Source organism: Melanotaenia boesemani, chromosome 7 (assembly GCF_017639745.1).
Source record: "Melanotaenia boesemani isolate fMelBoe1 chromosome 7, fMelBoe1.pri, whole genome shotgun sequence".
Taxonomy (NCBI): Eukaryota; Metazoa; Chordata; class Actinopteri; order Atheriniformes; family Melanotaeniidae; genus Melanotaenia; species Melanotaenia boesemani.
This window is the reverse complement of record NC_055688.1, coordinates 5,853,334-5,869,881: the sequence shown is the minus strand read 5'-3', so window position 1 is coordinate 5,869,881 and position 16,548 is coordinate 5,853,334. Positions and strand designations below refer to the sequence as shown.

Here is a 16,548-nt window from a genome sequence, read left to right as displayed (position 1 = left end):
TGGAAACATTTTTAAGTATCACATCTGCAAGTCACAATTGTTTGGACACATATTGCATTCACTTGGTTTTTCTGAATCTGTTTTTCACGAGATAATATGCTCTGCTTGTCGGTCATATTAACAGGCTACTTCTAAACGAGAGACACTTCTGTTTCCTCCTTGTTGTTGAGTTTCATTCAATTTGACACATCGGGAGATTCTCTCCTCTCTAAGTTTTGTAGGTGGGATTGTTATAGAAGGGCAAAAACTTTACGGTTGTTCAGGCGGAAAGTCCAGTCATGTCTGCTGGACGCAGCCATGTTTCTCCAGGATCAGTAGGACAGTGTGTTCAGGCTACGTAGAAACACAGGAGACATTAAGACAGAGGTGTCCAAAGTTGGTTCTTGAGGGCCGCTGTCCTGCAGGTTTTCAATGTTCCCTGCTCCAACACACCTGACTGGGTTTAAATGAATCCAACAGCCTATGAAGTTCCGCACAATGACTGATTAATTTCAGTCAGGTGTGTTGGTTCAAATGAGCGAGTCATTAACAGACATGTGTAGAACTAGACAACAAGCAATTAGAAAATGATTCGTTTGAATCAGGTGTGCTGCAGCAGGGAGACGTCTAGGATAGCTGCCCTAGAGGACCGGAGTTACTGATCCCTGCCAGTCATCCGGTTTTCCATCATCAATACAAGATCTGAATACAAGTCTGGACTGAGTTAAATCTTGTGCATTAAGCTGATCCAAACTGTTACAGTGAACGTGTGCTATACTCAGAACTGAGGTGGAAAATCCTGTTTCACAGATTCCAGTAAAAAAAAAAAAACTTGAAAAATGTCAGTGACGTGCAGTGAAGTTTATGGTTGGTGAGGCAAGAACTGAAAAGAGCATCTTATTTCAATATTCATCCAGCAGCATGAAACTACTGGTAATGCCTCATATCCTATCAGCATTCCTCTTTCAGTTACACTCATACACCCACTGTTAGTAACTCTTCAGTGAGAAAAGTAGCTACTGGCGTCCTAAAAGTCGCTAGAAATCGCTAAATGACATCTAATGTGTATAATAGCCTGGTACATGGAGGCTGCTGTGGAGAGGAATGTCATGGGAAAGGGAAAAATGGATGAAAAGACAAGCTAAAAATGTTTAAAAATGCTAAACTAATAAAAATAAAACAAATTCTTTGGTGTGTGTGTTCTGTTCCAATTGTGTGTTTTCTGTCTGTTTTCCAGCGTGGCTTCAGGTTCAGATACGGCTGTGAAGGTCCGTCTCACGGGGGTCTGCCGGGAGCCTCCAGTGAGAAGAACAGGAAGACCTACCCAACTGTTAAGGTAACTGTTCCTGTCTGTAGGTGCTTGCTGGGTGAAAACATGCACGTTCTGGTTGGACTGAGTCTGCTGAATGTAGAGATAAAAGCCCACCTGGGAAGCAGGTGGCAGTTTAACCTCATTCCAGTGTGAGATGATGAGGAAGTGATGGACACAGTGTGACGGGTGTGTTCGGTTTGACAGCAGCAGGAGGAAGTAGGCTTCCTGCAGAGTAAATAACACCCAGTTTGTTCTGGTTGAGGAATCAGGTTGATCGTACCTCACATCTCATTGCTGTCGGGTGGATTCTGAAACCAGACTGACAGGCTTGGTGATATTAATACAAAACACTGAGGTCTGGGCTGAGCTGAACTGATATTAACCCTCAGAACCACAAGGCTGCTGTGACCATTTTAACAGAAACTGGAATTTATTTAATTAAACTAAAAGCACTGCATAGGTAGCATGAACAAGAACTGGAACCAAAGGGACCAGATGGATGAGGATCTGGTGATAAACACATGAAAACATGGAGGGAGCAGGGGCCTGTTCCAGAAGTCAGGTTATGTAGAAACTCTGGGTATGTTAACCCTGAGGTGAGTTTCGGGTACTTACAACTGCAGGAGTTTCTGCTCTGGAGGCTCAGTTACAGCACATGGTCCTTAACTGTGGGAGTTAGAAAATATGTGAATGGTTTTTTATTTAAAAAAAAAAAAAAAAAGAGGTGAGAGGACAGATAATGTATGCGTTAACACAGAAATTGTTGGGGGTTTAAATTATTAGATGTAGAAATGGCCACATCAAGGCATCGGAGCTCCATTTATGGTGGATCTGTGTTGTGGTTTGTGCGCCTCCCCGACTTTGGTTAAAACCCACTCAAAGCAGCTGATCGGGAACCAAAACTCAAAACTCCGCTCAGACTGGGTTAACCCAGAGTTTCTTCTTAGACTCAGTTAAGGCTGTTAATACTCTGCGAGAAGCGAGAACTATTTTCTTGGTCTTGAGGCCACGAGAACAAAGTCACATCCTTTTGCCCTCGCGGACGTAAAAGGGGACAGTTCCCGACTCATCAGCTGAGTAGAACTTTCTTCTCGTGGGGCTCTGAGAAGTATTATGTGATTGGTCGGACAATTGGAGGCGGGCGTTGTTATCACGGAAAAAAATGAGGCGGAATGTTGTGGCTTCGATATTTCCCCTGTTGAGCGGAAATTTTTAATGAACAGCTGGTCGAGGTTGTGAGAAGGTGTTTCACCTGAACCATGGCTGCCCGTTTTCAGGAGACGTGATTGATGAGGAAGCTCTGATACCGAAGAAGAGTTTTCTGATTTTTGATCTGACAGCTGTGTGTACAGTATGACCAGCACTGGTGTTGTACAAGCTGCTGGTCCAAAGAAGCAGAAAAAAAAAAGATTTTTTCCCTTTTTTTTTTTTTTTTTTTTTCTCTCCAAGTTAAAAATGAGAACTTTTAAACTTTTATAGGATTTATTTCCTCCAGTCCACTGTTGTCCGTTGGGCCCGTGGGTGGACAAAAGTAAAATAAATTATAGACGTTGTTTAACTGAAACTACATTCTGCATTGAAACGACTCACTTCTGTTTCCAGTTTCTGAATTTCCAGGTCCAGCTGACTTTTGTGCTAAGCGTGTGAAACTTTTTTTAAAAATGCAGGAAAGTGCAGATGTTGAACCCTCTCAGCAGGAAAGTGTGGGTGTTAAAACATCCTCATCCCCCACCATTGTGACGTCCTCAAATGCTTCCAAAGAGCCAGCCAGCGTGTTCCATGTTGCCTCTAGAAACACCTCCATGTCTCATTGCTTTAAATGTGTTTAAAAATATGAACACAATTAAATTAGTTACTGTAGTTAACGTGTTATCTTTGACATATGATTTAATTCTTCCTAAGCCTTCGTTACTTGTTGTTGCTCATCTGGGATGAAGTAAAATGAAATTAAGAATACTTTATTAATCCACTGAGGTGAATTTATCAGGTTGTTTTTAAGCAACTTTTCCATGTCAGCATCAGTTAATCTGGGATCGACCTCCTGGTCTTTTGAAGACAGCCGTGAACTCAGTAGGATTACTTACACCTGGCTTTATTTAGTTCCTCATCAGACTGGCATGGCGTTCATGAAACCGGTTAATCCAGGATGCTCTGACAAGTCTTGGTCAAGCCCCACGATCTTCTTTTATCCTGGAACTCTACTTTTGTGAAACAGGCCCAAGGTGTCACAGAGGTAAAGGAAGTAAACACAACAGAACGCATACGTCAGAAACCTCTAAATCAAACAGGAAGTAACTCAACTCAGCTTCATTTATTTAGCACTTTATCAAGCACATGAGAACAATCCAAAGTGCTTTACTAAATAAAAGCAGTAAAAGAACACAATGAAAACAATAAAGATAAAACAGGTAAAAACAACCATGTAAGTATTAATATAATGCAGAATAAAAAAGATAAAGTAGCTGATGTATCAGAATACCAGAAGGGCCAAAAAGAGATAAATGAGCAGAAAGCCCCTTCAAATAAATACATTTTAAGTCTTATTTTAAAACCTGGAGGAGTTTCTGTGTCCCGCACACAAACTGGAAGCTGGATCCATAAAAGAGGGGCCTGAAAACTAAAAAGCTCTGATTCCCATTCTGGTCTTTGGAATCCTAGGAACCACAAGGAGACAAGCGTTCTGGGAACGCTGATGTCATCGTGGTTGAGGGGGTCCTATGAGATTTTTTATGCAGGATACGACTGAACTGTTGAGGGCCTTGTAAGTAACGAGAAGAATTTTCTGATGAACTCTAAAATTTAAGGGGTAGCTGGTGAGGAGAGGCTTGGATGTGCTGGTCCGACCTCTGGCTGCAGAGTTCTGGATCTGCTGATTAAAAGTAGTATTTGGACAACCTGCTAAAATGGTATTACAATGATACAGCCTTGAAGAGATAAAAGCATGAATGAGTTTTTTGGCATCACACTCAGGGCTTTTTTCTGATTTTCACTGTTTCTTAAAAGAAAGAAAATTCTTCCAGATACCTTATAGTACACAGAAGAAAGGGTAGGTCAACGATAACCCCAAGGTTCCTCACCGTAGTACCGGCCAACAGAAGTATGTGTGAACATAGAAAATCTCTAATATGTTGATGACTTCAGTCTTTAGAAGTTAGACTAATTTATGAGGATTACAGACCAACATGAGGAAACAACAGAAGCTGAACCAGAACTAAAACCCCACAGATCAGGAAGCTTTTCCTTCGTCCACAGAGCGGCACACAGCACTGTGCACAAATCACCATCCATCAGCTGAAAATATGAGCAGATTCATGTTTGTTTGATACTCTATGATGTGTTAAATAAATCCTACAGACAAATGCATGTTTTAATGAGTAATTTCCCTTTTTCTGTAGTACATGTTAACAAAGCTGAGGGTGCTGTGAAACAAGTCAGTTGTTACAGCAACAGGTGGAGTATGTTTAGAAGAAACTGTTTTTATTAAATGGCAACTGTTTTCATTCATGGTACAGGTCTGGTTTGCTTTTTTGTCTTTAGTGGTCTTCACTGAGCAGGAAGTCCAGGCAGAAAAAGCTGCTGACAAGCTGTAAACAAACGGGTCAGGACTTATGATGATTAGACACAGGAGGCATTGGTTTGTGCTCCACCTGTTGAGCTACGCAGCGGCCCTGAAGCCAGTTTATAAAAACTCTGTGGGTACAAAGATTTTTTTTTTCTCTCTCTTTTTTTATTGTGATAGAAGGTGCAACAATAATAGGCACAGAAAAAGACAACAAAGACAAAAACATAGAGGAGCAGGTACATGTTGGTTAGCGGGTAAAACGTGTGAGTATATGTGGTTTTGTGTTAGGTAGAGTAGGAAGGGTGAAAAAATAAATAAATACAAATAAAATTAACAATAGTGTTAAAAAATAATTACAATAATAATAACAATTTTAGCAAATTTTCCTAAGAATCTTTCTGTTTTGTGGGATGTTGGGTCTCAGGGAGGAAGAGTTGGAGAAAATAAGTGAATGAATAAATGAATTATCAAGTTTGCAGAAAATGAAAGAGACCAAGTAGAAACAGAAAAAAGATTCTTCAATTTTATTATGAATGGATATGCGTAGATTTTAATGTGATCTGAAATTAAGTTTTTCCATTGTATGACGTTGGTTTGGCTTTTTGATTTCCAGTTCATTAGTTTTGTTTTCTTTAAGTGCTAAAAGAAAAACTTTATTCAGAGAGATGTTTGATGTGTCACCTAGCAGACAGAGTGAGGAGTCCAGAGGGATGTGACAGAAAGAGATTCTGTTGTTTCTTTCCAAAAATTGTTGACCTGGTGTGCAGTGCCATATTGCATGGATTTAGGAATTATCAGGTATGTTTTGCATGCAGTTAGTGCAGATGACGGAGTGAAATCCTACTCTGAACATCCTGTTCCCTGTATAGTGAGTTCTGGGGGGGGGCAACAAACATCTTTTAACTTTTTAAATATCCCGTTGAAAAAAACCTAAAATGTTGAGATGGTTTGTATAACAACTGATGGAGGGACTTGTCTGATTGTGTCTGATTGAAAGATCAATGGAGGGGCTTATCTGTGTAATTGACGAATGGTGGGAGGGGCTAATTTGTGTAATTGACGGATGGTGGGAGGGGCTTATCTGTGTAATTGACGGATGGTGGGAGGGGCATGTCTGTGTAATTGACAGCTGCTGCAGATTGACAGCTGCTAGATCAGTCCGTCTCTGATTGATTGCCAGGTGAGGGAGAGGTGGAGTGATTGACAGATGGTGGGAGGGGCTTGTCTGTGTAATTGACAGATGGTGGGCGGCGTGTCTGTGTAATGGGTGATTTTCATCATTTATGCAAACGTCACACATGCTCGTAACTGCTTCTGTCGGTCAGAAAGCTAAGCAGTCAGTGGAAATATGGAGTGCGTCTGTCTTTACAGAGGAAACTGGAGCAATTACGGACAGTTATTGTAGTTTGATTGTTCAAATCGTTAATGTGAGAAGGCATGCAAACAGAGAAGATGTTTTTACAGCTTTCCCGTGAAGAAACATTAATGAGCAGCCTGGATTCGATGGCCTGGCACAGGATCTGCGGCTAAGCAAAGCAGTCAGCTTCACTGTAAATCAAGATGCTATGAAGTAGGGGAAACATATCACCCCATAATTAATTTTAAGATCTTATTGTTTGTATTTAAAGCTTTAAATGGACTGACCCCCCAATACATTACCAACTGCCTCCAAATTTACACTCCAGTATGCACTCTGAGGTCCGAGGGCCAGACCCAGCTCATGATAAGACTTAAAACTAGAGGGGAAAGGGCTTTCTCCATAGTCGGCCCCAGACCCCGATGTCCGATCTGCCCCCACAGTGGAGTGCTTAGACCCACTTTTATTCTCAGGCTTTTACACCACGTGAGTTGTGTGGTTCTCTGTGTGTTTTTCTTTTTATTTTGTCTTTTCACTTCATTTTTTTATCTTTTCACTTGTTGTCATTGTTTTAATAAGAGCTGGTGGAGCTAAACAGAGAAACACTTGGTTATTGTTTTTATTTTCTTCATCAATATTGGTAATTTTTGATGTGCAGCACTTTGGAGACATGTTTTTGTTTTTAAATGTGCTTCCTAAATTCCTAAAGTGGATTGGATTGGACAGAATCTGTACTGTCTGTCTACAAGTGAATTAGGAGATCTTTCGTTAGTATTTCTAACACTGAATGACAACAGTCTCACATTACGTTCATATTAAATCTTTCCATCATATAAACACACAACATTTTAAAAGCATCCATATAGCTAAACATGTTAGCTGGAATCTGATCAGTTTGATTTTAATTGGATAGATGACATATTTGTCCATACAAACATAGCTGATGATTGCTAATTCATTAAGCTGTAGCATTAATGCATTTATTAAAGTAGAAGCACTCAGACAGTGCAGAACTCCGCCAAACCATTGTCATTTTTTTATTTGCCGGTGGTCCAGAAAACCCCCTAAATTTAATCAGTTGGTTCTTTTTCTATGTCTGTCATTTCCTGAAAATTTTGGCTAAATCAGTCCATAACTTTTTTAGTTATGTTGCTAACAAACAACAGCGCCAATTACATTACCTCCGCCTTGGAGGAGGAAATGATGTAATAAGTGGGTCCGTGATGCTTTCACAGAAATGCAGTAACCATGGTAGGTACCACAGCATACTTTTCACAGCGATGGACTCACGCTGCCTCCTATTCCGGCCATTTTCTCTCGACTTCTCCGTCCATGTCTTTAGTGACATCACACGGACAATGGAGACTGAGTCAGCCCTGCGTAAATCCAGGCTGTTCACTGGTGTTCCTTCATGGGAAACCAGTAAAAACACATTTTCGCGTGCCTTCTTTCCAAAATGATTTGAACAGCCTAATACACAAAAACTGTCCGGAATCGCTGTGAATTCCTCGGTGAAGACGAACACATAGCCTATTTTAACTGACTGCTTAGCTTTCTGACCGGCAGAAGCAGTTACGAGCATGCGGGAGTGACGTTTGATTAATGACGAAAAGGATATATTGACAGAGGATGGGGAGGGGCATGCCTGTTTGATTGGCAGGTAATGGATAGCCTATGTCTGTTTTTTTGACAAATGATGGGAGGGGCGTGTCTATTTGATGGACATCTAAATTGCTGTCAGCTTTTTGACTCTCTGGACCCGAACAGAGCCAGTTTTGGGAACCTGTCAGCCCAGTCCAGAAGTATCTGCAGAGCGGCTTTGTTTCTCTGCGGTCGTGGTCAGGACTAACCATTGCTGGCTTTCGGACCGCTGATGTTTATGTTTCTACCGCCTCTTATAAGGCTTTTTCAGATGTACTGGAGCTTATATTTCATGTTTGTCTGTGTTGATGTTTACTTTGGAGTCTGAAGCTCCCACGTGTTCCAACCAAACCAGATCAGATGGGAAATCCCCAGATTCCTGCTGCTGGGTCTTTGTGTCATTCTCTGCTACACTGTTCAAAAATACAAGATTAATGTGGTCCAGATTTACATGTTCCAACAAGCGTTTGTCTTATCTGGTGGAAGACCGAGCGATCCACAACGTACATGATTTTATCTTTCAGTAATTTGAATTCACCTGTTCTCACTGAGGAGCCAGAAAAAACGTCCTGTTAGAGAAGTCTGAAAGTTTTCAGTCAAACTTTGTGACATTGATGTGAGTCGCTCCCTTCATGCTCCTCTGATACACCTGAGGGTTTATCTGGAAGATGGTGAGGTAATGCATGAGAATCAGGGCTGATAGTTTCATAATTTCATGTTTTGTTGTTATTGAGCACACCAGACCTGGAAACAGTTCTTTGTTGTGTCTGTGTTGGGTTTCTGGGTAAGGGTTAATGGTTGTGGGAAAACCCCTCCAGGTCCAGGACAACCAGTGGGCTGGTGATGAGTCTGACTCACCTATGTTGTTTTATTTTTATCATTAATAAGTTATATCTAAATTGAATTTAATGTCATCAGAAAAGCCCAGTTATTATGTTATTTCTAGTTTTGCTGCTTCGGGTTTTACAGAAATAATTTTACTTTTATTAGTCTGACCTTTTTGTTCCTGTTTGTCTTAAAGACCTGTGGGAAGTTTCTGGCAAATAAACGTGTATTCTGATGGAAAAGAACAAAGCTGTACCTCATTTAACTCTGTGTTTAATCTGTCTTAGTATATAGTAAATGTTTCTGACTCTTCTAGTGTCACAGTATGAAATAATTCTAAATGTATAGAAGACAACTCTCCAGTGATACCTGGAATTACAAAGGCATTATTCCCATTTTATTCCCTGAATTTTTGCTATGTTTAAAGCTGCATATGAGGCTAAAAAACTGCCATGTAAAACGTTAGAATTTCATCAAAATTATATAAATCATTACTCAATCCATCAGGAAATAATCGGAACTGGGAAACTGATTTTGGCAAATCTAAAAAACTAAGAAATGGGATTTTGTCTGGGACCCTTTCCAGATCAGCGAAGAACAGAATGGTAAACTCAGACTTTATTCCCCCCGGTGCACTAAAGCTGTTTACATACACACCAAAAATCTGATGATTACCTGATTGCTGGAGTAATCAGATAATTCAAGTGGTCATGCAGACGGCAAAAATATGATATATTTTATCACATAACTACCATTATGAGATTATGAGAAATCAGATTTACACACGTAGATTTTCTCAACAATACCCCTATGTCTTCATGCATGGAAATCTTCCTGATTTACTTAGTCTTTTCACATCTGCGCATGTACATAAAGCTGCATCTCTTCTGTCCAAAATCAGCTTCTCTCACTGAGATACGCCAAATTCAGATATTTGATATGGCAAGACAAATGAAATAGAGGTGATTTCTGTCATGGTCTGTGAGTTTTTGGTTTGGGTTTTTGTAAGTTTTGCTGTTGCCTAATAGCTGTCTTGTTTCCTGTTATATTTTGTAGAGTTTTCCTCTTGTGTATTCTGTTTGCTTCACTTCCGGTTCATCAGTACACCTGATTTAATTTGCTTCACCTGTTCCTTGTTAGTTGACCTCTGTATATATACCTCTTGGTTTTTTTTATTCACTGCCAGATCGTCTTCATTTCCCTGCGTTCCTTGTAGTAAGTCTGTTTTAGTTTTCCATCCCTGTTAGCTGTTATTTTCATTAAACCTTTGATTCCTGCACCTACCTGCCTCCTGCCACAGATGCCGCAATGTTCAGCAAACACCAAATGTTTTAAAACTAACGGGGCTTGATGTCACCACGCACAGATGTACTCCAAAATAAATCCAATAATGGACTAGTAAAGGTAGACATAGATTTTTTTTAATTTCATACTTCAAAAGTGCATATAGAAGTGTCAGATCATTACAGTAATCTAATTACTCCCAGATTTTGATGGTTATGTAAATGGGTTCACTGATGTATAAGACAGATTTAAAATATTTTGCTTTATCTTCTGGTTCGAACATACAAATAAAAACTTTTTTTGTCCAAAATAAATAATAAATAATAAACCAGACCATTGATGCTGTAATGACCTTTGACCTTTCTGAGCTGCGGTTAAGCCTGGGTTGGAGGTTTCTTAAAACATCAGGACGATTAGTTGGATTGCCTAAAGCAGCTGAAAAGCAGAATAAAATCAGCAGAAGTTGTCTTAAGAATTATATTAATGCCACTGAACAAATAAAAGCCAAACATCAACATTATTTATCAAGTTGGAACATTTTCTAAGTTTATCTGCAGACAGACTCTGATTTGTTTGTTCCACTCATGTTTAAACGGGACGATCTCTCCGAACAAGCCGTCGGATCTGAGCGGGTCCTCTGGCTGATGACCCAGTTGATCACCCGCTTTAAATGGAGTTAAAACTCCGCCCACCCATCTCGCCGCTGTGTCACCTGGGAGGTAAAAGGTGCGGACCCCCTGTCATTGTCTGCTTAGTTGTTGTTTATGCTAGCGGTGTTAGCATCCAGGAGCTTGAGCGTTCGCATTTGTCCTGAACTTCAACCACGTTCTGCAGGTTTCACTCAGGCGGAAATCCAGATGATTTCCAGATGTTGGATTTGATAGTTCAGTATAATCTGTGTCTAAGTGGTTGTCAGAAGTGTTTTATTAGTGTTTACGCCTCGCATTTGAAAGCGGATAAAAGTGCTATATAAGTACAGACCATTTACATTTTACCATTTCACAATTACCAATTTATTCACTTTAATAATGTGGATTTTTATCTGTCGATCAATCAATCGATCAAGAGAGAGAGAGGAAGCCAGTGTATCTGCGGTAATCCAGACTAGTTTCTTTCCATCCAGGTCCCAGTAGCTACTGTTTGTCTCAGACCAGCAGCCATGTTCTGCCCGGTGTGATCTGGGAAAAGTTAGTCTGGAGACATTTCATTTTCACATGTCAATAAAATGTATGTTTGGCCACAGGTCCATAGCAGTGGTGAAACATTGGACTGTAGCCACGTCCCTCACAACACCCTCACCACACATCAAACAGGGCAGGAGAGACACTCGACTAAAATGGTGGCCAGATGGCCGTGATACCGTTTGTCCAAAGTGTTGATGAGTTTCTTAAATCCCGGGTTGTTCACTGTGTTGACTGTGTACTGGTCTTTGGCGAGAAGCAAAGTTCTGTTTGTTTATAACGTTTGTTATCGCTTTGTGTCTCTGGGAGCTGGTGGATTATTTAGTTGCGACATTTCAGTCTAACTTGAGAGGTGTTGGAAATTCACGTTGAATAAAGCCAAAGCGGTTGGGGCTGTGGGAGGAGTCTGCAGCAGAGCGCTGCAAAGCCAGTGGCGCTTGATTTGAAACTGAAAAAGGCACAAGAGTAAACTGAGAAGGAGCAAAAAATTGGGATGATGGTTATCGCATCTGTCGGGATGAAAACAATGGGGTCTGTTGGGATGACGGTGATGGGGTCTGTCTTTTGGGACGGAGGTGATTGAGTCTGTTGAGACAGCAGTGATCAAGTCTGTCGGGACTACGATGACCGGCTCTATCGGGGTGATGGCGATGGGGTCTGTTGGGATGACAGCAATGGGGTCTTTCCGGATGAAGGTGCTCGAACCTGTCGGGATGAAAGTAATAGGGTCTGTTGGAATGACAATGATGCAGTCTGTCGAGATGACTAAAGTCGAGTCTGTTGGGACAATAGCGAAGGGGGTCTGTCAGGATGAAAGCAATGAGGTCTGTTGGGGGGACCTCATTGCTGGGGGGTCTGTTATTTTTGTCTCTCTAAATGTCGTTGCTGTTGATTGGATCAGTGGATGATGTCATGTTTTTCTTTCGATAAACAACACAACATCGTGGAATTTCCAGTCACGTGTCACATGTGGATTTTCAGAGTCTTGAAGCTGCTGCAAATTCTTCTAATCAGGTTAGGTGTTTTTCTTTGGGGGGCTAAAAGGATCTTCTGCTGGCCTGGACCTGTCTAAGATGTTCATAAAAAACCACCAGCACACACACACACACCTCTGCAATGTTTCATGTCTTTTGGGAATTTCCTGTCATGACACCCACATGTAATTACGAGGAAGTAGAGTTGCGTCACAAAGAGGAATAAGTTTCAGCTTGAAGATGAAAGTTTGCCATACAGAGCTTTAATGTCAGCGCCGGCGCCCACTTTGACCCACAAATACTGATGTGTTTAACAGTTTGTTCAGTCTGCAGCGATATAAAATGTGCACAACACAAACCATGCAGAAATTAAATTAACAAGTCCTCATAGGGAGATTATTTTATATTTTTTATTTTACTATTATTTCTTTTATATTGATACAACTTTTAAAATAAAAAGGCATATAATTTCCTTAATGAGATTAATTGGCACGGTGCAGCAGAGGAGAGGACAAAAAAGGAGGAGGCAGACAAAATGTTGTTCTTACTCTCAAATGTAAGTCGCTTTGGATAAAAGCGTCTGCTAAATGACTGTAGAATAGAATAGAATAGAATGCAGGAATAAAAGTTTTAATCCAGAATCATGTAAAATCTTGCAGGGACAAAACAAAGGAGACGTGACAGGGAAACGCACCGGATGATCTGACAAAGGACAACTGAAACCAGGGGGTATAAATACAGAGGTGAACTAATATGGAGCAGGTGAAGTGAATGAGCCAATCAAACCAGGTTTACAAATGAACAGGAAATAAAACAATAATGCATCACACCAGGAAAGGAACTACAAAATAAAACAGGAAACCAGAGAAGTCAATAGTCCCACAGGACAGTAAAACTAAACAAAAAACACAGAGACCATGACAATAATAAAATATTTTTCATTTAATTTCATATTATTATTATGCCCTTTTATGCTGTTAATTACATTAAATGATATTATTACTATAAGTAATATTGTTATTACATCCTCCTGACTCATTCACCTGACTACTTCACCTTGCAGTGAATGTCAGGTACCAACAACACCAAACCCAAGTGCCTCTGAGCCAGGAAACCCTCAAACTGCAGCCACGCTGTGTTTCTAGGAACTTTGTTGTTTGTCTGAACGCTTCAAGTGACTGACAGAACAAGGAAGAGGAAGTGGGCTCATGTTTATTTATTGCAGCTGTTGCAACTCTGCTGCAGGCAAATATCCTCAGACACACACACACAGAGTAGAAACAGGAACAGAGTATTTTTCATTCAATTTCCTTAATGTAAAATTCCTTAGTGACGTGATGAGATAACATGAAAACACCTGCAAAACAAAACCATGAAAATGTAAAGTAGAAGAAGAGTTATGGGTTAAAGTTGTTCAGAGTTAGAAAAGTAATAAAGACTTTATATCTTTTGAACTTTACAGGTTTTAGTTTTAAATGAATACCCTATACCCTCACAGAACCCTGATCCAGCCCTAAACCCTCACAGAACCCTGATCCAGCCCTATACCCTCACAGAACCCTGATCCAGCCCTATAACCTCACAGAACCCTGATCCAGCCCTATACCCTCACAGAACCCTGATCCAGCCCTATACCCTCACAGAACCCTGATCCAGCCCTATACCCTCACAGAACCCCGATCCAGCCCTATACCCTCACAGAACCCTGATCCAGCCCTATACCCTCACAGAACCCTGATCCAGCTCTGTACCCTCACAGAACCCTGATCCAGCCCTATACCCTCAGGGAACCCTGATCCAGCCCTATACCCTCACAGAACCCTGATCCAGCCCTATACCCTCACAGAACCCTGATCCAGCCCTGTACCCTCACAGAACCCTGATCCAGCCCTGTACCCTCACAGAACCCTGATCCAGCCCTATAACCTCACAGAACCCTGATCCAGCCCTGTACCCTCACAGAACCCTGATCCAGCCCTGTACCCTCACAGAACCCTGATCCAGCCCTATAACCTCACAGAACCCTGATCCAGCCCTATACCCTCACAGAACCCTGATCCAGCCCTGTACCCTCACAGAACCCTGATCCAGCCCTATAACCTCACAGAACCCTGATCCAGCCCTGTACCCTCACAGAACCCTGATCCAGCCCTATAACCTCACAGAACCCTGATCCAGCCCTATACCCTCACAGAACCCTGATCCAGCCCTGTACCCTCACAGAACCCCGATCCAGCCCTGTACCCTCACAGAACCCCGATCCAGCCCTATACCCTCACAGAACCCCGATCCAGCCCCATACCCTCACAGAACCCTGATCCAGCCCTATACCCTCACAGAACCCTGACCCAGCCCTGTACCCTCACAGAACCCTGATCCAGCCGTGTACCCTCACAGAACCCTGATCCAGCCCTGTACCCTCACAGAACCCTGATCCAGCCCCGCACCGCCACAGAACCCCGATCCAGCTGTGTACCCTCACAGAACTCTGATCCAGCTCTGTACCCTTACAGACTCCCGATCCAGCACCTTACCCTTACAGAACCCTGGTCCAGCCTCGTACCCTCACAGAACTCTGATTACAACTTCCCTTAACCCTGATTATGAAATCAGTTAATTAATTAGTTAATCACCTCCTGTTTCTGCAGGTGATGTTTTAACAATCAGACTCAGGTTTTTATGTGTGGCTGATTTTAAACTGACCTTGTTGATTGTGGAAACTTTATCAGAGATTTCAAAAACCATAATGAACCACGATGTAAGAACATATCAGATGTCAGTTCCTATTCCTGAAACTTTTAAAGTGTCAGTCCTTCCTGTACTCAGGTTGCACCAGGCACTTTATGTAATGAACACTTTAAGCTCAGTCTGCTTCTTTTGCACTATAGCTTTTACTTTATCATCATCACCTTGTTTTTGTTCTTGTGCTTGAATTTTTTATCTATTTTCTCACTTTGCTTCTACCAGCAGTCTCTGAGCACCGTGGCCTTGGAGAACAGCCATTTTGATTTTCTGTATGTACTGACATATGGCAAATTGACATCAAAGGAACTTGACTTAACTAAAGAAACGACAGAAAGCTTCTCTAAGTAGGATCAGACTGTGATGAAGCTGCTCTGCCCAAATTTTCACTTTAAGATCCTCAGAACCAGACAGACTCTGCTTCTGACTTAGATACTGGATTTTTAGTTTTGTAGTAACATGTGTTAGTAAATCAACTGTTTCCTGTTTTCATGGTAAAAATATGAAGAATTGAAGATTTTTGGACTTCGTACATGGCTGTCAGAATGTTCGGTTTGCGTGACGTTGGTCCACAGGAAGTTCTGTGGTGAAGACGCAGGAAGTGTTTCCTCTTCATGCAGGTGATGTTGGTGTAGGTGTGTTTGCTGCAGAGTGTTATCGATTATCCTGAAGGTGTTTTCCTGTCAAACAGCTTCTGATTTAAAAAAAACTGACAAAATTGAACTAGCAGTTCAGTCTGCTGTTCTTCTTCCACACTTCACTCCTGATAATTTCTTGAAGCTGCAGGTTTGAGGAATTTCAACATCTTGTTTTTAACTGAGAGGACGAAGTTATCAGAGAGCTGACCAAAACAGTGTCATGGTACTTGTTATTTTTCCATCCATGACTGGGTGTTAACCACATTTTCCACTGATCGAGAGAATAATAACTGCAATAGAGTGGGTAAGAATAGAAAGGTCTTGTTATGACAGTTGTACAAAACATCATGTTAAGGTCATGTTTTTTTCTTCGACCATAATACGTCTTCCTCCATAGACCTTATCAGAACCAGGTCTTTGGCTATATGAGTTGTGATGGCGTTGGTTATCTCCATCCACCTCGTGCATGTTTTGTTAGGAGTCAATTCCTCTAACAAACATTTTTACCACTGATCTCTGGATCTCTCATGCGGGAGACTCGAGTTCGAATCCTACAGGGCACATATGACAATGGGGCAAATATTAACACTTTCCAGTTGGGTCCTCAGGCGAGATCCTTAACACCACTGCCTAACCACCTCATCATGAGTGCAGTTGGACATAATCTATTTATGTTGATGGTCAAACAAGGTCTGCGTCAGGTGCTGAGGAACCAGGGTATTATGGTGAGAAATGGGCTACTGAAACACAAAATAGACGCCACTGAACACGAGATGCAGACACGACACTGTTGGCATGCTGCTACTCTCTGTCTGTCTTTCAGTCCATCCAACTAATTTAAACCTACATATTCAGATCAAAACAAAAATAAAAACTGGTAGTCGGTCTGAACCAGTTTGCATTGGTTTACTCATCAGAACTCAAGCTCAGGTCTTGTTGGATGCCTGAACTTCTTGGTTTGTTTTAAAATTGAACAAAACAAAAATCGAACAGTAAGCTGAGATTGTTGAAAGACAGTTTTGTTTGTAATCAGAAAGCGAAGTGATGGTGGCA

General features: G+C 41.3%; 1 protein-coding gene across 1 annotated transcript in view; it reads left to right on the top strand.

Moving 5' to 3' along the window:
• LOC121643221 (nuclear factor NF-kappa-B p105 subunit-like) overlaps window positions 1-16,548 on the top strand; it is a 46,320-nt gene that overhangs the window by 11,747 nt on the left and 18,025 nt on the right. The window contains 1 exon segment of the mRNA XM_041990524.1: window positions 1,217-1,315. Within this exon segment, the coding sequence (XP_041846458.1) occupies window positions 1,217-1,315 (99 nt within the window).